The following is a 21664-nucleotide window of genomic DNA, read 5'->3' on the forward strand; positions in this document are numbered from 1 at the left end:
TGAATCTTATAAAATGCTTAAAAAACTTAAAACTCACTACTCATATAATTTCCCTGGGCAAGATCCCGTTTGGGTCCCCCCAATATTTTTTGTAAGTCGGCATCCCTGTATAGAAGTAGGTAGGTACAGGTATATATAGGCTACTACAAGTAGATAGGTATTACAGCGACGCACCCGTACGTCAGGCGTTCATCCGAGATAGCATCCGCCTATTAGTACAGTGACCAAGATAAGTATGTTTTACTGAAATTTCCTGAATTTTCCAGATTAATTTCGTGTAGTTTTATTTTTTGGTAAAGAGTATTTTACCAAATATTTCATATTTACGACAAAAAAACTTGATAAAATGCAGGTAAATATAAACTTCAAATTAAACTAAGTTAAACAATGTCATAAAAAAGTTTTTACTGTCATGTTACACCACCCGAATGACGTTGTAGGGATGAGAATTTTAAATACCTACATAAGCTACACCTATTCACATGGTGATGAGGAAAAATTGCCACATCATTCTTATAGCCCATATGATTTTTCAAAAATTCTTTACATTTCCTCTGTACTTCCCTGACTTCCCAGGAAAAATGAAATTCCATGTATTTATCAGAAATTCCCATGCTTTCCAGAAGAGTGGCCACCCTAAGGGACTGGTTCGACTTCCATGAGGCCTGTCATACAGTTGCTCAACAATACCGCGAATCGTGTTGAGGAGAAACTCGTAGAGTATCTATGTGAGCTGGCTAAGCGGTGATCGAGGAGATAAATCCTCACATGAAATTTTGTGCGGCATTCAAAAAAGCATAAGGAGTAGGGATATAGGGGGATATAATTTCGCAAATCAGGCAGGGTCCCCCATTAAGCGTGCTACAATATAAGGGGACCCACCACCTTATAACCGTGCTTTGGGGGCTGTCCCTACTGCCTCCCCACGGTTGCTCTATAATTCATGATTAATACTGCATATCAAAAACGCTAAAATCTATTTTGAACCTAACTATTCACTTCCGAATCAATTTGGTGCATTATTCCATGTATGACCTCAGAATCGCCTAATCTCGGAAGGATATTGAGATATTCTGACCTAGAACTGACAAAATAAGGTTTTTCTAAGCACTATCGGAGATGCAGCTGTTATTAAATATCCGCAAACAGACCGTGTATTATTGGTGAGGAAAACTCATTTTCTTGAATGAAAAATGAGTTTTTGAACGCTACGCAAAAGATAGAAACTGTTACGCACACGCAAAGAATCGTATTTCGCGGACGCGGTCTCTGAAAGCAGTTAATTGGATGCCTTCAGTGTCCATAGCGGACTTCTACTTATGATATATATATCCTGGTGACCTTATGTTATGGCCTGGTGACAACATCCGAGAAAGACAGTAATAGTTTTTGAACAATTAGGCGACAATAACTTAAGGCTTTGGCGTTATATTATAGTATGTTGAAAGATAAAAAGAATAAGCGATAACGCATAATTCTAAGTAAGCCCGTTGCGATAACAATTTGAGGGGAGGTTTCCACGTAATACTATCCCAACATTTTCGGAGAGGGGGGTTGAAGTTTCAGAGTGCTTGAGGTTTACATTTGAACAATCGGACTAAAACATACGTCTAAGTTGGAATTAGACGTCATTCTCAGCCCTCGAGGCATTTAAGTTGCCAGCAACTTTTGAGCTAACTGTAGTTCGCACTTCCAACTAACAATAAGCTGCATAAATTTTAATATTGCACGTTCAAAAATGGGCGAGGAAGTTCCTTTCCCCTGCGCATCGCACATCGTGAGAATTTGTCTATCGACACTTTCGAAGGCTTTCGAATCCGGGACTGATCGTAAGCTCCACCCATTAGACCACAAACATAACAACCTGACATAAAATTACGACAAGTGCAATGTGACATAATGAGAATAAGTTGAAAATCGCCGACACTAAAGTGGTAATGAGTAATAAAAATCGAGCACAAAACTTTCCTTTTGCCCAGTGTTTTTCAATATGAGGTACCATGCATTTCAGGCATTAAGGCTGATGTGTCGTGCGTCAAAACCAATCCAGGCGGTAATTTTTTTCGAGGCAGGAATATGGATAAACTTAGGTAGCACTTGAAATTAGAATTCAGGGAAGAACTGAGGCCGAAAAGGTCCACGGAGAAGACAATTGTAAAATTTATAAAATGAGTAAGACAAATGACTCCAGGAAGGCGAAGATGCAGGCGGAAAAGCATTCCGCGAGACATTAACTAAAGCAAAGAAAAGAGAAACTAGATCACTATCCTGTAATGCCAAAGAATGCACTAGGGTGACCATGAAAAAAGAAAGTTTACTACAAGATAAGTACAAACATCAATCTGAATCTAAGTGAAAGAGTCAGGGAGATAGGAGGGCAGGATGCTTTTTTAATTAAAAGGTCAAATGTAAAAAATACACAAAATTTCACATGCATAGATGTATAAGTTTATTTTCGAGCAACATCTAGCGACAAGGTTCTCAACGCAATAACCCATTAAAACTAGTCTATATCCTGAGGAACTGACATTATGATGATCATCATTGGAATGGTATCCTAGAAATCCTAAACTAGAGGCTACACTGAAGGATGTATTCTCTTCCTTTTACCTATAATAGGAACATATTTATTAATCAGTATTCTAATTGATTAACCAAATGACGTTCAAGGAGGGTCGAGTGATTATCTATTAGTATATATAATGTATAGTTAAATACGCATTAGGGGATTTTTGCAAACCCCACAGGACACATATAAATGAAAGGTTCTAAATAATTTTGAATCAGGGTTCGCACTAACGTAAATGCTCGGTGCTTTCTCGGGCGGTGTTCAATAAAATCTTCACATTGACAATTCAAAATTTCAGAGAAAAGTACGTCTCGATTTCGGCATATCGCAACGTCTTGAGCGATGAAAACGGAACAAGTTTAGTTTGAGAATGGTTAAGAAAAAGTTTCCATCTATTTCAAAGCAGTAACGATGGAGAAGTTCAAAGCGGCAGTGTCGTAGCCAGGGGGGGTCCGTACCCCCCACCCCCCCGAAATATTTAGATGCATAAAAACATTAATTAAGCATGGATCGACGGAAAGTCTACAAATAATAAATTATCATATCGTTGTTAAAAAGGTTGTTCATTTTGTTAAAATAATAAATTATGAAACGATACGTTTACGCTCGTCTCTGTTGATTGGCTAAGGGAAAGTCACGAGTCGCGAAACTTTCCCTCCCCTAACCCCCAATTGCCTTTACCATACCAGCACACCCACAAATTTAAATTAACGAAATGAACAGTGTCTACAGTTGAATATTTGCTTGTGTTTAGTTGATGTAAAGACACCAGCTAATTTATATTTACTGACAGTGACGGAATGAATGTTGTTCTTTTGATGTTTGTTTAACGTTAAGGAATCAAGTTTTTATTTTACTCCTCACTGCTGCTTCTTAAAACAATGATTTTGAGAACCATTGATCAGTTTTTTTAAACCGAAAACTTTCAAAACGGACGCGGAATCAAGAGAAAAAGTGTTAGTTTCGCTGTTGCCCCGAGAGGTAGAAGAAACCGCTGATGGCTCGACGGAAGAAGAAAGAAGTCCGTTAATTCCAACTCCGTGTTGTTCTTCCTCTTGTCACCAGCCAAATACTATTTGGCCTACAGATTATCAAGTAAGCATCATTGGCTTAACCTGTATAAATATAGGAATAGTTTCTGACCAGTTATTTCACTCCAAAACAGAGTTTTATAAATTGAAACAGCAACTGTTGTGCTCCGGCAAGTGGGGAAGCAAACTAAGAGAGACAACCCCCCTTACTTTACTCCTGAGGAAAATTGTCGTCGATCAATATTCATACCTTACATCGATTCATTTATCACAAGTTTGGATGACCGTTTCTGGAAAAACAGAGTCATTCTGAAAGCTCTAGATTGTTTACTCCCAAAGAATGCAAAACAAAAAATATTCACAAACTGAAACCGCTGAAACTGTTCTACGATAGTCAGTGGTCTGATTGTGAGGTCGAGGCAGAGTATATGCTGTGGAATATATTAATATGTAATATAATAATAAAACATATATGTAATGGATGAATGCAAAAGAATCTCATTTTCCCAAGAAAATCATGTCCGTTCTAGACGCCTGCGACAAAAACTTCTACCCTACTATCAACTATTTACTTCAGGTAATTATTTATTTTTATAAACATAATTAGGCGTACACAATTATACTTTGGTACTTTTGTTTGCTCTAAGGATACACATTTTTATCAGGTTTTCTTTTAGATACATTATTGAAACATATTTCAATAAAAACTAGTTATACTGACAAATACTAAAAAATATTTGCAGAATATAAAGAGTTAAAAATTAAAATAATTCTTAACTGATTTCTGGTCGAAACTAAAAGATATAAAATGGAAATAACCTTTCTTTTGTAGGTGCTTCCTACATTACCAGTCTCAAAAGCAGAGGTAGAGAGATCCTTCTCATCTCTCAAGAGAATTAAAAGCTACAAGAGAAATTCTATGGGTAGTGAAAGATTAAATGGACTTGCTCTGCTATCTATTCACTACCCAGTCCCAACAAGCATAATCGATGAAATTGCCAGAAATGGAAATACTAGGAGATTATTGCTGTAATTTTGAGCATTATTTTGTTAATTATTCATTTACGTTATGTTAAAATGTTGTAAATATATTTTAACTAATGCTCTTCAGTATTGTTTTTCTAGCCTTTCTTACATATTTGAATGAATTTGAAGCTCCGGATAACTATAACACTACATTTCTGTTTATTTGGATGAAACATAATTACTTGTACTTTGCGTCATCATAAAGGAAAGCCCTGCTCAACCCTGTCCTTGAGCGGCGAGCGGACTATTCTCCTTTGTTATGCGGGTTGCTGGTGAACCGGGTCATTGTTTTGGACCCCCCCCAAACGAAATTCCTGGCTACGCCACTGCGAAGAGGGCCACTTCTACAGACGAAAAAAAGCGGAGATATTTGAAATCAGAAGCGAGTAACTTCAACGGCCGGGTCAGCGACTTTTTTTCAAATGAATACCGTAAGTTGGGGCGAGTTCGGACATGCGGGGCGAGTTCGGACGATCGCGCCGGCCCATACTTACATTGTGTTTTCTTCCGAAAGTCACATTGTTATACAGTGAAATTATGTCTCCCAGACGGAAAATGATACAATGTAGCGTATTGCGTATAAATGCAGCGGATCTGATGCTCCTCGCCGTAGTCAAACCGATTAGTTTGCGGCGCAACAGTTTGGTGGAACTTCTTATCGCCGAAAAGAAACTACTTTGCTGTTTGGTAAGTGCTTCCGATTTTCATGAGATTAATTACCTTTTGAAGCTGCATAGCTTCGCATAACATACAACAAATTTCATTTAAATATCATGAATATTGTATTTACTAGAACGCATTATTCGATTTCATGCAGCTCGCGGGCGAAATGGTGAGAAACTACGTAAGGGTGATTGGAGGCCGGCGCTTCCGCGTGCAAGATGAGCGGCAACTTGAAAAGGCAATTGAGGCCGTAAAATGTGGACGCATGACGCTACGCACTGCGTGCAAAGAATTTGGAGTCCCAAAGTCAACAGTCCACGATAGACTCAAAGGAAATCACCCGAAAAAGTCTGGGGGACAAACGGTGCTATCAACCGAAGAAGAGGACCAGCTAACCAAAGGGATTCTGAAACGCGCAGGGCCACGGAAATGAGCGGAGCGATTTCAGTTCTTTTCCGCGAGACGCCACAATCGCTGTTCAGAAAGCCGCGACCGTCGACTGCGGGAGTATTGGAGGGATCAAGTTTTACGAAGACTTCCAGGCACTATAAATGAGCTCTGTCATTCCTATAAATGATATCTAAGGCTACAGTTACTTTTCATGCGCATTCTGACGAAAATGTATTCTCACGAGTTCTTCCGAATTTGAGCGAACAAATAAACGACTGTTTTCCAATAAGTGTTAATACTGGCAGCGACTACCACGTCAAAACATGCACGAGGTCGTCAGAAGTAGTTGAGCGATCAAATAGGTTCGATTTTTTTCGCGTGACTTGCGTCTGTTTCGTGTGTTTTATTGGTGTTAGTGTTTTATATTTTTATTAGTGAGTTGAATTTCGAATGATTTGCTTATATTTCACTGTAGAAGTCTCGTGTCCGAGAACGGGTGTTTGAGGAATATGAGATACAAAAACAATCACAACAGAGATATTTATCGGCAAAAATAACTTCAGTAACGGACTTTCAAGGAAATATAATTCATCAAATTCGTCCATTTTTGCAATGCGACAGATACGTACTGACTATCAGAATATAAGATAACGCATGCAGCGTAACCACCTTGTTCTGATGAGGATTTCTGACGCACTACTCGTCAAAAAAAACTTTCGTCAGAACTTTAATGCATTGTAACCATAGCCTAAAGCAACCAAAAATGCGCACATGCACGAACGTATGCACAGAGAATAGCCCTTGTTCTCATTTCGTGCATCCGACCGAGCATTTCTCCAGCCACATATTCGCAAGGGTAAACGTATCGTGTAAACACGGCTTACTCGAGGCCTACTCGAGGTGTCACACGATATTTACAACTCGAAAGCGTTGTGGAAGATGTTATTGACATATGAGTTCAACTTCAGTGAGGGTGGTAACACACCCTTACCCACTCAAAAAATACCCAACGTAGCATATGACTAGCGTAGAGTCCTCGCATCTATCTCAGTAGTTGAAGTACGACTTTATTTCAGGCTTCGCGGTCGCAAAATACCAAAAACCAAAGTTCTCAAAAGTGGTGCTAGGGCCCCCTTGGGGAATATGAGGGCGACTCTGGGGAATGCTCTCTGCACTCTGGGGAATATGAGGGCGCACGAGGTACGGTTTTCACGGAAATATTGCCATAAGGAATTTCGAAAACTTTCCCTTAATGTGAGGTGATTTTGGGGATTTTTGGACCCCCTCTGCCGTTTTAGTGAGATATCGCAAGATTTGGCTCGACCTCCTCCCAAAATCTCACGTGAGATTGTTCAAAATGCGTATTTTCAGTGTATACACGTTAATCAATGCTTCATTGCGTTCATTTCATTTAAAAAAAATCAATTTTTTGAATGAACTTTTATTCAAGACTAGCTAAGGACCTCCCCTCTCTTTTCTTCCACGTGAGATTCGGTGAGAATCGGCTTGACCCCCTCTCGCCACCCCCCTAATTAATGGATACCAACTTACTGCATTGAAATAAAATTACCACGATGGAATAGCACCATACTTCTGAGTGATGGAGGAGGCGGTTCACTCCTTTTCCTGCTCCTGAAGGGCATACAACATTTCTCGTGGAAAGAGGGCCTTGAATTATCTCCCCTAGGAAAGGTTACTCAGTTCAGTGAGGTGGTGGCTTGAAACATTTGAGGAAACACTGCACCGGACGATTTTTTTTACAATCCATGATCGCTTGACTGTCGATGAAATAAAGCATTCAATACCAAAACATAAATTTTACGTCCCCATCATACCATCCACAAATATTACAAAAGAGGGTCCTCAAGTCGGTCCCTAAATGTGTTGTCACCCACCGCGCATTTTAATGGGTTAACAAAAGTCGCCACTCGCGTCGCTGACGGAAAAAGTGATCCGAGGTTCACGGGGAAATCAGGTAAAATTAATGGTGTTAACCAAAATTTAAATAGATGATGATGCGGTTTATTAAGTCCATGACTTTCCTATACCATTCCACGCAATTAAGAACATTTTACTGTAAAACATTTGAAAAAAGTGGATCGCATTGCACTCATCACCGAGCCACGGACATTTTTGAAAGCTGCTTATAAGGTGACCGAAGTGGCAACAGAAATTAGCAATATGTGTGATGGAATTGGGCCTCCTCAATGCAGTCCGCTTGATATCATCACTGAAACCATCATCGACAATTAAAATCATTGGCAGAGTGGGGTGTCAGAAGCAACGCGTGCGTCAAAGTGGAAGCACATACCTCAGTTTTAATAAGCAACATTTTAGGATAGAATAAGGAATGCCATAAAAGGAAAGAATAGAGAAAGGTAGGGAAAAATAATGGAGGACGCAAGGGAAATTCTGGGCAGGTGCCAACCGAGAGGAGGAGAGAATGAGAGAAACGAATGGGGGCGGACATAGACGTCGCCAGGACCCGCGTTCGGATGCATGGAAAAAAATAACTCTCGTATACTCTGCCCGTCCAAACATAAACCTACTAAATTACCAAAACATAACAAATATGGCTGCATCCGTACCAGTTCACAACGCAAGACGTCTATTGATTGGTGGAGTCGTAATGACGGCCTTTCCTAAAACTCTTACAATTAGATATTCAAACCATGCACGGAAATATAGTCATTGGAGCGTTGCTAGTTTGATGCCCAGGCCATTTGAATTACTTTAAAATATTTTTCGCGAATTAAAAATTTTGAACTGAACGATATAACAGGATTCCACTTTAATTCATTTTACAATGATAAAAATGGTGACACATCTTCACTTAAAATCTTGAGAATTCCAACTCTCACGTAACTTCACAGTTATGTTGCCTATGAGGTATTGAAGTCAAGTTTCCAAATATTAATTCGCACCCATGGGTAATATGCATACACACTAACGATAAAAGCCGCGAAATGGACAATCTATCATAAAAACAAATGGGGATACTAACGATCGCGCATCACGTTTGTATGAAGTGTCTAATTTTATTTCGAAGAATTGCGAAATACACTTCCATCTAGTCTATCAAGCGGTTCCATAATTTTGTGTTGTTCAGACGTTATCAAGGTTTTTTCTTCAGCACCTTCAGCATTACTATACACACCCTACAACAACTATAGTATACACACCCTACACCAACTATAGTATACACACCCTAAAGAGATAAGGCAGCTCTAAAAATTCTTCTTAGAAATTAAATGCTGCAGTCGAATCTGGCATGTCCCATGTGGAAATAGAGACGTACTATTTAGCAATGCTCAAAAATGTCTAGCATATTTAGGGTACTATAGGCATTTAAAATCACTTTACAAAATTAAAATCGATCCAAAAATAATAATTCTGAACTAGTTGAAATATCAGTTATTATTCTTCCGCGTTAAAATTTCCGGTTCGCCTTTTTAATGATGTAGAAAGATTAGATATCACAAATTCCATCTTTAATCCCGTAAAATGTGACTTTGACCATCTTACTACCAAATTACACAATCAAAATAACAACTATAGTATTTTTTTTATTTATCGTCACTTCTGAGCTGCTTCTTGAGATTCTGCTTTTCTGTGCGTCCAGGAACCTACGCAGTTACGCTAAGGATATTATGCATTAAAACCAATTCCAAAACATATGAGGTCCAACAACAATGATGGCTCTTAGCTCGGGCGCATTTTATCAAGACTATTTATTTTCTCTTGATTCGCTATTAGTTTAACTGGGTGTTATAGACTCGGTACGTTTATGTCGCGGGTATTAGACGCTATGGTGTCGCTTGGGGGTCGAAATGCGAAATAACTTTCATTATCTACATGAAAGGGTCAGCATATGAATGGGAAATCCCGGTAGTCCTTGGATAACGACTATGAAAGCGAAACTGACAATGAGTGTACCCAATAACGTATACACATATTAGAATGGGAAGTTTCGGAAAACTCCACCAGGAAGCTCACCATTTGCCCCCCGCACCCCGTAGTTTCGAATTTCTGCAAACATATCAGAGGGAAGGCGAAGTGGGGGTGTTAAAATAGGATACATAGAGGGAATAGGTAGGAGACGTAGAAGGACGCAATCACTGAATACTAGGGGGGAGCGTTTCGATGGCTGCAGCGGAGCCAGATCTCACTGTCTATGATGAATTTCTGCAACATATTATGTACCAGCAAAGGCTTTTGAATAGATAGGCACACACGAACAGTGGCCTAAAGAGTCAATGGTGCCAGCGCGCCGCCAATAGTTTTGACGGGCGTCAGGGGTTTCCTGTTACACGCGGCCACTACGTCGCAGGCACGTGGGGCGCCGCACAGTCTGCGAAGCGTACATTGTTCAAGGACAGCATCAAAACTTCTCTCCCGAGGAACACGAATGAGGCGCCGACATTTGGACGTCCGCGCTGTCATCATACACCCAAAATGCTCACTCATTCATAGTTCAAACTGGAGTATTGGTAGGTGAGGGTACTGCTCACCCCAGAATAAGCCACAGGTGAGTGAACTCTTTGAAGTCAAGATAGGCGCAGCCTGGGCTTCCTGGCACCACAGAGGAATTATTTGGGGGGTGACCATGGCCCGATCGGATTCGGCAACAAGGATCCAACTTCATACCACTCCCGAAATGTTCCACCCTGACCGAAATAACTGCCCACCCGAAATTATTTTCAGGGTAATATCTTGAGGATGTCCAAAAGTTTCACAATGGATTTAAATCCCAGACCCTTTGAACAGTAACCAAACGCAAGAAACACCGGAACATTAGGGGCTATTATAGACACATATTCCTACCCTCCCCATAGGATGCTATGAAAGGCTCAGATACTGGTGGAACCTTTCAAACTGATAAATTTCAGGATAGTGGCAGCAATAAAGTACGGGAATACTTGCAACCTTTGGTACATCGGCAAGAATTAATTACCATGGAGAGATTCATAGGGAAGATGGTCTTTATAACTCCACTTCGAGAAGAAGTTGGATTAAGAGGATGGTGTGGGGGGAGTAGACCTGACCATGGATTCTCAGGGTCTTGCAGGTTAGAACAAATTCTGCTACCACTGTGCGCTGCTGCTTACAATTATAATCATTTCAATCACTTAATTACAAATGATATAATCGCGGAAACCACATTAATCCTTCATACTAACATGAATTATCACAAGAGTTACTATTTATTTCTTTCCACACATCCAAAAACTGCACTATTCGGCCTTTACATTGGAGTTTTACATCACGATTCAACAATAGAACAGGCAAAAACATCCATGCCCTGGATAAGGGTTACTTACCCAGGCAGGACTCGAACCCGGGAACTTCGGTCTGGTAGGCGAGGGCTTACCCTGCCGCCACCGTGGCCAGCAAAATATTTAAAAGATGCTAAAAAATCTATTACCTTTGAATTAAAGAGATGCCTCAGTACCATTGCACTGGCAATGAGATACGTTTACGTACACATTGTAAACCAAACCAGATAAACCAAAGTGGCAATGATAAACATTGCAGATTTTAATCCCAATAGCAGAGATTGGCCATCTAGAGCATGAATGAATGAGATCATCTATTCACCTCTATTTTTCGACACCTTTCCCAATTAAAAGACCTAATTGAGCTCCAATTTCTCCATGTTTCCAGTGCAACCGCGTAGGTTTGTTGGTGATGACAACAGTTTCGCTGGCACTGTTGCCAGCGTCTTCAGGTCGAAGATGATGCCGGTCCACGATTTTTGTCCTCCTTATATAGGGGGTCAGTCTTAATATAAGGAGGACAAAAATCATGGACCGGCATCATCTTCGACCTGAAGACGCTGGCAGCAGTGCCAGCAAAACTGTTGTCATCACCAACAAACCTACGCGGTTGCACCGGAAACATGAAGAAATTGGAACCTGAACACCGCAGAAACCTACGTAGTCATGACCTAATTGAGCAACTTGCAGGGTGATGAGGAAAGATAAAATCCACAGAAGAATTCAGAGCAAGCCATGGAACACACACAAGAAGGAATTTATCTTGCCATTTATTTCCTGGAGATCAGGGTGAAATATACACTACATAAAAGCCTGATTACGGGAATGTAGTAATGATTGCAATAATAGTAAATAAAAGGCAAAAATACAGCCTATAATAGGTAATGGATAGATAAGATGCTATTATGGTGTTCTGCGTAAAATTTGTTTTGGAAGGAATGCAATGCTCTATGCTAAATACAACTCAAATTTCTCCCATGTTTAGGGCATTTAGCCAATCATTTACATATACACTCCCTGTACTCCTTAACTAGGATACAAAAACTATTGAACTGATGAAAATTTCAAGTCTTTCATAAAATTTGGGAAGGGGCCATGACACTTGTGAAGCCCACCAGAATCTGCCACTGATCAGATATTGTGCTCTATAAAACTGACAATAAAAATTTAACCTACATTATATATCCGACTGTTGAGAAGTTCAGATTATAAAATGACCTTTACAAAGAGAGGAGTTTTATACCTTAGATTAAAAGGAATTGGACCGATTACAGAGAAAATAAAAAGTATATAAAACTTCAAGAAATAACTAAGGGCTTATTCACCATCTATTTTAAATTATAGATTGTGACATAGTTCAAAAATTTAAACATTTTTACCATTTTTTGATTTGTTACCTACTAAAATAAATCGGCCATCTTAACCTTTCAGCAGATAAGTTGACAATGTAATCAACTCTTGGCAAGTGGGCCACTGCTAGATACTTTCATCTACTCCTGGGCCTTGGGCATTAACTTTGCATGAATAGTTATATACACTCTCGTTAGAAATTCATTCCTGAATGAGAGGCTCTTTCAGAACTAGTCTATGAGACGACACTCCAATGATTATACACCTAATGAAAATCAGGCAGCAACTTTTGCCATTATTACTTTTTAATGACATCATGAGAGAATGGCTGAATTACGAATATTTATTTTTGTGATAAATTATTTTCCTCTTCCATCAACCATGTGATTTCACATTTAAGTAAACAACCCCACTACATTCTCTTTCACTAGTTAAAAATCTACACATCGCAGCAGCAATGTGCTGTAAATAATACTGGAAACCATACAAAGTCCATTGTTAACCTAAAAAAAAAAACAATTAAAAATTCAAATTTTATCAGAGATCTCACATTTCTTTTAATCCTTTGAGAGAATTTACAGCTAAAATAAAAGTTTAGAACTACCTACAAAGCAATCATTGAAACATTCACATGAAATTCCAAGAATAATACTAGCATAATATCCCACTAACTCAAGGCATGATTCACCACAGAAGAACGAAAAGGTAGATGCTGGCTACCTCCTAAGATTGAAAGGGTTTGAGACTGAAACTGTATGAGATACATTTTCTCGTCACGATGAGCAGATACTCAACTAAGAATATTTTTATAGATTTGCTGCAATATATTTCATTGACTAAAGGAAAATAAAAATTTTAGGACAAGGCTTTATGCTACGCTCAAATTAATACAATATATGCATTATAGTCCTGCCCATCCCATTATGAGACTCCAGTGGAGTTTTTAAGATCCAAAGGCTAGTATATAAGAGTATAATTCCACCAAGGAAAACACTGCACATTTACCTAGTCTACATAAACGCGAGCTGATGAATTGCCAAGGGATGGTTCCTTCATATACAGAGGTGGGAAGCTTAGTTTCGATTACATAGGTTACAGGATAGCAAAAGACAATAGGAACCATGATTGCACCATGATACATACTTCCTTGCATATATTTGCTGTATTCAATCAATTGGAGGAAAAATTGCTTCAGAATGAAAAGTGGAAAATTAATTAATAATGTAACAAATTAGGCATGGAGAGGCAGAGCAGAGTCATAGCCTCCATTCAGCAAAGACCATAAGAAGGACGACAGCTGGCCAAGTATAAAATTTAACAAAAATACTAATCATGGCATGTGAGATTAGGAGGGAACTAGAATGCATTAAAGTTGGCTGTCAGAAGCTGAAATGATAATATTAAATGAAAATGTAATTGCGATGGTGGTTGGCGTAACAGGGTGGAACTCCTTCATGATGCACATAGGTTAAGAAAAACACTTTGCTGTTCCACAAAATAAAATATATTTGCGACCGGTTTCGATACAGCATATCATCATCTGGCAATTACAAGCATGACAATTCAAGAGTATAAATTCTATGTACTGATACTTGTAATTGCCAGATGATGATACGCTGTATCAAAACCGGTCGCAGATATATTTTATTTTGTGGAACAGAGAAGTCTTTTTCTTAACCTTTGTGAAAATGTAATTCCCAAGTCACGAATCTTGTGTAATTACCCAAATAAAAGACTCGCAGAGAAAAATTAAAAATGTCACAGACAGACTGTTACAGAACCTGGATTACTGCAATAATTAGCTTGGCCAAGTTAGTTAAGAAGGTTCATTTCCTCACTTGCTAACCTAAGGGCAGTTTAGAATGCCAACGACAGGTAATTCAATAGCATGATGATAACTTTATATGCATTTACTGCAAACACTATCACCACAAGGGGAACCAATAAACCATTAAAAAGCCACTTAAAAAATAATTTTGAATTAACATTGCATATCAAAGCTAGAGCATTCATTAGTAGAGCAGGCCTGCACGGAGCAGGGCAACAAGAGAACAAAATTCCCCACACCATGAGTATGACCATTTATAATTCTTTCACAAGGAGGAAATTAGGGAGGAATGTCAGTTCACCACTTGTCATGGTCTTTGCATTGTGTCAAACGTCTCCTTGCATTGGCAAACAATGACCACCACTTTTGGCTGCTTACGCATCCTCACCCCTTTAATATGTGAATATTCAGTACCATACTTACTGATTGGCCCCATCTCAGATCATGTCAGACCAAGCAAAGAGTCTGATATGGCCTACATACTTAAAGAAAGAGTATTTTTGTGAAAGCATCAACCACCACAGGAGGATGAAACGCATTCTGAGGTGGTAAGGGGAGTTAGTATTGTGCAGAAGTATGAAAACGACAATTGAAAAAAAAAGATGTGGTGGGGATTCACTTCAAAAGTGGAATACAAAAACAATTGGTCAAATGCGTCACGTTAGCCATTTTTTTCACAGCATATTGTCGATTAGTACGCACACCCAACAGAAAAAAAGAAATAAACGCATGCCAGAATATGTCAAAATATGGGCAAGGACATTTAAGGATAAAGCTTTTACTGGCATTTATTTTCAATCGAAGAATAAACATTCTTACATAAATCAATCCATCCAAAAAATAAGTGAAGCCTGGGCAGAGGTGAAGCTTCGAAGCAAAACATCAATGAATCCGATTCATCCACTATCAACACTCCAGTCAAAAACGGTCCCAAGTTTCCAACGATAGGCATCATGCAAATTACATTAATATTACCAACAGGAATGAAAAAATCTTATAAAACTAAAATAAAAGGAAACAAGTTTCAAATTGCTCTAAATATTTGGTCCATCATAAACCACTGCCAAGAAAAAAACATTAAAATGGCCACTAGGAGTAGGAACATAAAAACAACCTTTATAAGCATTGCATATGCAATGTTTAATGAAAGAGAGACAATAATACGAACGAGGTCAAAAATCAGACGAAAATGAACAGCGAACCGTCAAAAATAACGAAACGCTCAACACCAATGATTTCAATAGGATAACCTCTGAAGTCATTCAAAAACTCCTTGTTTCATTATTTGGAAATTTACAGTCATTTAAAGGAAATAACGTCCATACTAACCCATTAAACTTCAAGCCAAGCACGGTAAACAACGAAAACTATTACGCTAGTAATGACAGCTGACATGAAGATTAATGACGTTAGTTATCAAGAAATAAGTACATTAAAAAGGTCTTTTACCTTCAGGAACAGGGCACCGATCTTCTTGCACTTTCGATGCATTTAAAAAGGAGGCCATCCTCAGTTTTTGGCTTAACAATGTTTTGGGTAATGCTTCTGCTAAATTGATTATCACAGATGTATAAATTCGAAACACATACACTCTCTCAACAAAGACACCACTGCAGAAAAACTAGTATGGCACACAAAAAACCACTTTAATCCAAACTAAGGCATTTCTCAGTACATTATTAATAAATTCAACACACAATACCACAGATGCAAAAATAGAAAATGTCGGCTGAGCCCCGGATGTCAGAGCACAACAGCAATATTGCAGTCCACGCCATCTTCACGGCCGCCTATGGTACTACAATACAAAAACACTGGTTTCGCTCAATACCAAACATTAATCTGTGATATACGTAGCGTTGTACTTATACCGTACAAAAACATATTTGATGAACATAATCGATTACATCGGGGCCAGTTAAGTTTACCTTCACTCGAAGAATAATGCCTAACTGGACGTCTACGCTTAGGAGGCACACTACACACGATTAAATCAATGATAACGTTCGATGTGAACGCAAGAACGAAGTAATGGATAAATAACTTTATTGTAAATTTGTGGTTACACCAAGGCATATGAACAATACTTCTATCACATGTATATGATGAACATGTAATTCACACAACACCAAGAAATGTTCACAGGAATGAAATATTTAAAATACAACTTCGAAACATGGGGCATCAGCCCATCAGAACATAAAAATTTGTGATGAAATGTGAAAAATTAAAAATCAAAACTTAAATCACAGTACACTAAACATTCAGAAAAAACATTAATTGGCACCAAATCATCAGGTAATGGGCTGGCATTGACCTTTATCCCAACAACCATCATAAGGGTGCAATTAAAATACATTCCAAATATCAGTAATGAGGCTAACATTTAACAGCATTTTTATATGCTTCAAGTAACAGCCCAGCCTCAGGGAACTTCTCCTTCCTTGGGGGTCCCCTTTTGATTCCACTCCACAGCAGAACTTCTGCAAAAATACATACTTTGATTAGTGAAACAGAAAACTTACCCAAAGAAACATACAAAAATCAACCCACATAATAGTAGCAAGTAGTATGTGTATATGTACTTCTATGAGGGAAGGGGACTTCTATACTGTATGTGTATATCTATAAGGGTATGCAAATTATAATAAGAAAAAAGCTTAAACTTGATCTGATGGTATCTCCTACCATGTCTGGCAATTGACTATTCTGTATTCTGACAAATAATTAGAACTTGCCAAACACCAATTAGAAAGAACAAGTGGCATAGCCAGGGGAGGTTTAGGGGGTTACTAACCCCTCCTGAAATGTATAACCACAAACTCTCTTACACAAATCTTCATAAGGATCTCTTATACAAATACAACACCACCACATTCCATAATTTTCTTGTGAATTTTTAGTGAGGCGTCCATAATTGTAATAAATCCTCAGAATGAACTACCAAAAAGTAAACAGTGCAACTAATCCATCTTTTATAACATTTATTATCAGTTTATTTAGAAGAAAAATCTGTGTATAAACTAAAATATTTTAAAAGGAAAAATTAAATTGTTATATAATAAAAACTCTAAACCCCTGTCGCTGTATACATACCATCATTCAACCAGTCTTAGCTGGTGACATTTCTCACCTCAAAACTGCAATGAAATTTTCATTGTGCATGTAAAGCATATCAAACTAACATTACACACATATATTGAATGCAAGGGTGAGCCTGACCAGGATGTAGCTGCTCATTAATGACTATGGCTGCTCAAACTGGAAGCAGGCTATAATTTTCAATGACTATTGTCTATTTGCAGGGACAAAATTGCCAAAAAAGGTGTAAGGAGGACACTTTCGTTTGCCAAAATTGGTACATAAGACATGTCAGTCAAGTAGTACAGCATGAGAATCACCAAACTGTAAAGCTAGACTCTGCCACCAGGGCATTCTCCATACAACTAACTTCCACTGCATATAGAATACAGATAAAGTAGGATAGTTATTACCACCCGGATTGATATGGAAAATCATTCTCCCTTTGCTGCTGAATTTCTTTCAAGATCATTTAATTTCTTATCATGGTGTATATTAATATATGTCCTATTTATGAATTGCTATGATTAATTTTATCATTGAATTTAGTTATTGTTATAGATTTAATTAACATTGTAGGATAGGTTTCATCATATCTTCTACCAAGAACAGTGATAGGCATGGGAGTGTATAACCAAGTAAATAGCCGTCAGCCTCCATGCCAGGAAAATTTTAATTTAAATCTTTAGCAGAGTTTTGGAATCGTGTAGCAACAGCAATACAAAGTAGCCAAGTAGTGGTTAAGTGCTCACTCACACTGGGGTCAAAAATTGACAGTTTTGAACACCAAGGATCAGTCACAATGAAGGGAATCACATGACTGGAGTGCTAACTGCCCTTGATTGCACTCATTATTTCCTCCGTGTCAAATCAATCAAGTAGCACATTCTCAGCCTACCTGATTCGATAAGTCAATCAAATGCTACACAGGGGTTTTTGGATCACCTAGCAACACACCATTGGTCTCAAACAACCAATATTTGGACTTCTGTCAATCAGAAATGAGTTCCTGGCTGGCAACAGAAAAAAAACTGCCCCAAAAAATGACCCATGGAACTCTCACATTTATAAGGAAATTGTTGAATTGCTCACTTTCCCCTTGTCAAACCATCTTGGATATGAGGACAATCACACAACCATTAGCCCTGGTAAATTATTTTCCCCTAGTCTTTTCACTTGGACTCATTTTCCCTTCAATCATTTCTTAGATAAATTCTCATTGTATTGAGGACACAAACAGTTGAAAATCAATGTTTGTACAAGTCACTTCCACACATTCCCGTGTGTTCTCTTTAGTTCAAATCCAGCAAAGTATGAGCTCCGCTCTCAGAACACCTAATGTGGATTAGTGTCCCGTTCTATCTTATTCGCCCATAGATGGTCCAATCAGTGCTTTGAAGGACGTATCACCTATTGGGAACAACATAACCTAGTAATGACTTTTCACAGTTGATGTTATACCTGGGGATTACAAAGTTAAAAATCTTTCAAAATTAATCAAACATATTTATGAGATTATTTAATCCTTAAGATTTTTCACCCCACATACCACTAATCCTCTTATTATTTAATTTTTAAGTGACTGTATTTAACATCCTTAGTACGTCGAGCTGACACATCAGCTCCTACATATACCATTTTTTAAATCTCTTCATCAGATTACAAAGAAAATTTCAATTTAACATATCGTAACTTTAACATGTAAATTTTGTGAGAAGATGTAAAAAAAGAACTTCATCATGCTAACTTTCTTAAGTGTTAATTTCACTAAGTTACCCTCTACAATTATCACTTATTATTAGTATCCTAAGAAGGTCAGCACTTAAAAGGGTTAAGTGATGGATGAGGAGTGATAGGAGTTAGTAGTTGCTGTAGAGAGTTGAGTCAAGTGTCACTTGAAACCAGATTGAAAGATATTAAGTCAACTTAACTTGAGCAGATAAAACCAACAAACAAAAGTAAAACATGAGTGTGGTATGCGTATCTGGGCAGTGAAAAGTTTAAATTGTCACATGCTGATGCAAGTTGCTACGGAACAGAGAAGTGGTAAGTGAACATTGAACTAAAAAATTAATTCAAATCTGATATCTTCTGATAGCCCTACGCATTTGAACATTGGAAAACTGTGAATTTAACCAATGTGCGTTTTTTCTTAGATTTTAGCGACTGTCCCTCACATTTCTTGCAGTGCTATTTCAAAAAATAATAAAAGATGCCCCAAATACTGTGTAATACGAATAAGTTTCATTTCAAATAACCTCTTCCAGAAGAAGGAATGATATTCATAAGAAATCTACAAACTTAGTCTTGCATTACAAGGTCCAACTTCATGTGCAATTAATGGCATTGGAACTTACCTGCATCAATAACAAATGACTTTGCAAGAGTCTCAGCATTCCTTATTCATATATGTTATCGCAGCATTTAAGAATATTAATGAGAATCATAATCTTATAGAAAATAACATAATTGAAAAGCTTGTACACATACATGAGTATGGCAATGATTGATGATATGTTAAGTGTCAGTTGAGCAAATAGATGAATTATAAAATATCATTACAGCAGTAAATGGTATAACGGCTAGTGACTGCATATAGGTACTGATAAAATCCAATGTGTGTCATTATTTATGTTAATTAAATAGCATATTCATTATGCACATACTAATTATCCTTTAGTTTGCTTCAAGAGCTCATTGAAAGCTGTCTTCACAGGACTGTAACCTTCTTAATGGCAATTAAATTATTGAACTCAAATTCCCAGTCATATACTCCAGGTTACTGCCTATGCAGGCAAGTGTCCGAGTGATTCATGGTGTCTCTATTCTGTTTTCACATCTCCCCCTTTCATTACTCTCCTGTTTGACCTTGAATGACTCTAGCATACTATCTGAGTAAAACAAAACCACCATTTCCCAGGGGCTGTATTTAACTCCATGCATAGCATTTTGTAATATTCACACGCTTCTACCCCGGATTCTTTCCTACAATTATTATCAGTCAATCTTTTAATCATCTCTCTCTCGCTTCGATGGAAGAAAAATTTCATACAAATAAATATAAAAAAATGAAACCATGCTTCAATAAACCCACATTGAAAACTCTCACAGTTTTGAAGTATACTGGAAAGTACTCTAACACTACTACGAGATGGAGCTCAGAACTGAATCTATTGCATACATGGAGCCTACTGCCATGGGTGAAGCTTGACTATAAGAATGCCCCACAAAATTTTTAGTCCGAAAGAGATTTAGAGAGAGTAACTTACCTAATCACTTCTAACCAGCTTAGTATCAAAAGGAGATGAATTTGAATGGCTAGTGCAGAGTAGCAAAACATCCTGAGAAAATCCCTTCTCCAGTGACTATGGCAAGTGAGATTCAAAACATAACTCTATAATTGTAGCCTGATATTCTGTGCAGTGTAATTTTAGTGAGTATTGCAGGAGCTCATAAAAAAAGTTGCTTTTCAAAACATGCAGATGTTGAAGATCCTATGTTTCAGTCACCCGAAGTTAAAACTGTACATCTAAAATCCCCTTTACCATTTCCAAACCTCAGCTAAGTGTTGCTTTTCCCAAAATTCAAGTCAGAATTACTTTACCATTCCACCCACTTCCCCTCTGTGAGTGTTTCAACCCCTCCGTTCCGTGTTACACACTCCCCCTGTTGTACTTCACTTCCCTCTTGTTGAACCTTCCTTTCTCAAAATTGCCAAAATGAAGATTCCAGAGGTTGCTTGTTGGTGGCTAGTTTTGATTTTGATGATAAAAATGCCATGCACTGTTTATATCATCGTTGCACTGGTATGCTCAAGCAGAAATTTATCCTTAACACCTACACTGCCCATTTCAGGCTAGAAGAACAAGTCACTCAAGATGAAATTCTTTCCTATAATATGCCAAGCAAAGCCTATCCCCTCTAAATGTAAGAAGCAGTAACACTTCAATGATTCCGTGGTCCATAATGCTGAGGCAAATAGAAATACTTAAGACACCCAGAATTCTAAGTGAAGATTCCATGGAGGGGTGATAATAGGGGCTTAGGTAGAAAGGAATAATTTTATTTACTTGCTGACGAGGAATGTTTCAAGTTAGCTTGAACGTCTGCTAGCATATTGCAGAAGACTATAAGGGACAGGCATGCATTTGAGACCGGGCCCAAGGGAAAAAGAGATTTTGCAGCATTCAAACATATTTATGCTATGACCACTCAAGACCAAGCTGGAAACGAAGGAATTAATAGAATTGAATGCAGTTAGGGAAGTGGAAACATAGACGAAGAGAGTGTATATTGTGCAACTCATAGCCAAGAGTTCACCTGCATAGACAGTTTGCTTTAGTGGAAAACCAGTGGGAATACGAGGTCAATCACATTCTTGCTGCTAAAAAGATCAAAGTCGGTCAAAGGAGGTAGAAAGGAGGAAAGGGTCGGTCTCAGCCCATGAAGC

The 21664-nt window shown here is 38.2% G+C and overlaps 1 protein-coding gene across 8 annotated transcripts in view; it reads right to left on the reverse strand.

Annotated features, from left to right (window-relative positions):
* LOC124155907 overlaps positions 1–21664 on the reverse strand; it is a 109564-nt gene that overhangs the window by 80100 nt on the left and 7800 nt on the right. For all 8 annotated transcript variants that reach the window (XM_046530104.1, XM_046530105.1, XM_046530107.1 and 5 more), the window contains exon 2: positions 15583–16616. In XM_046530104.1, the coding sequence (XP_046386060.1) occupies positions 15583–15640 (58 nt within the window). In that variant the 5' untranslated portion in view covers positions 15641–16616. The remainder of the gene's footprint in view (positions 1–15582; positions 16617–21664) is intronic.

Source organism: Ischnura elegans, chromosome 3 (genome assembly GCF_921293095.1).
Source record: "Ischnura elegans chromosome 3, ioIscEleg1.1, whole genome shotgun sequence".
NCBI classification, from domain to species: Eukaryota; Metazoa; Arthropoda; class Insecta; order Odonata; family Coenagrionidae; genus Ischnura; species Ischnura elegans.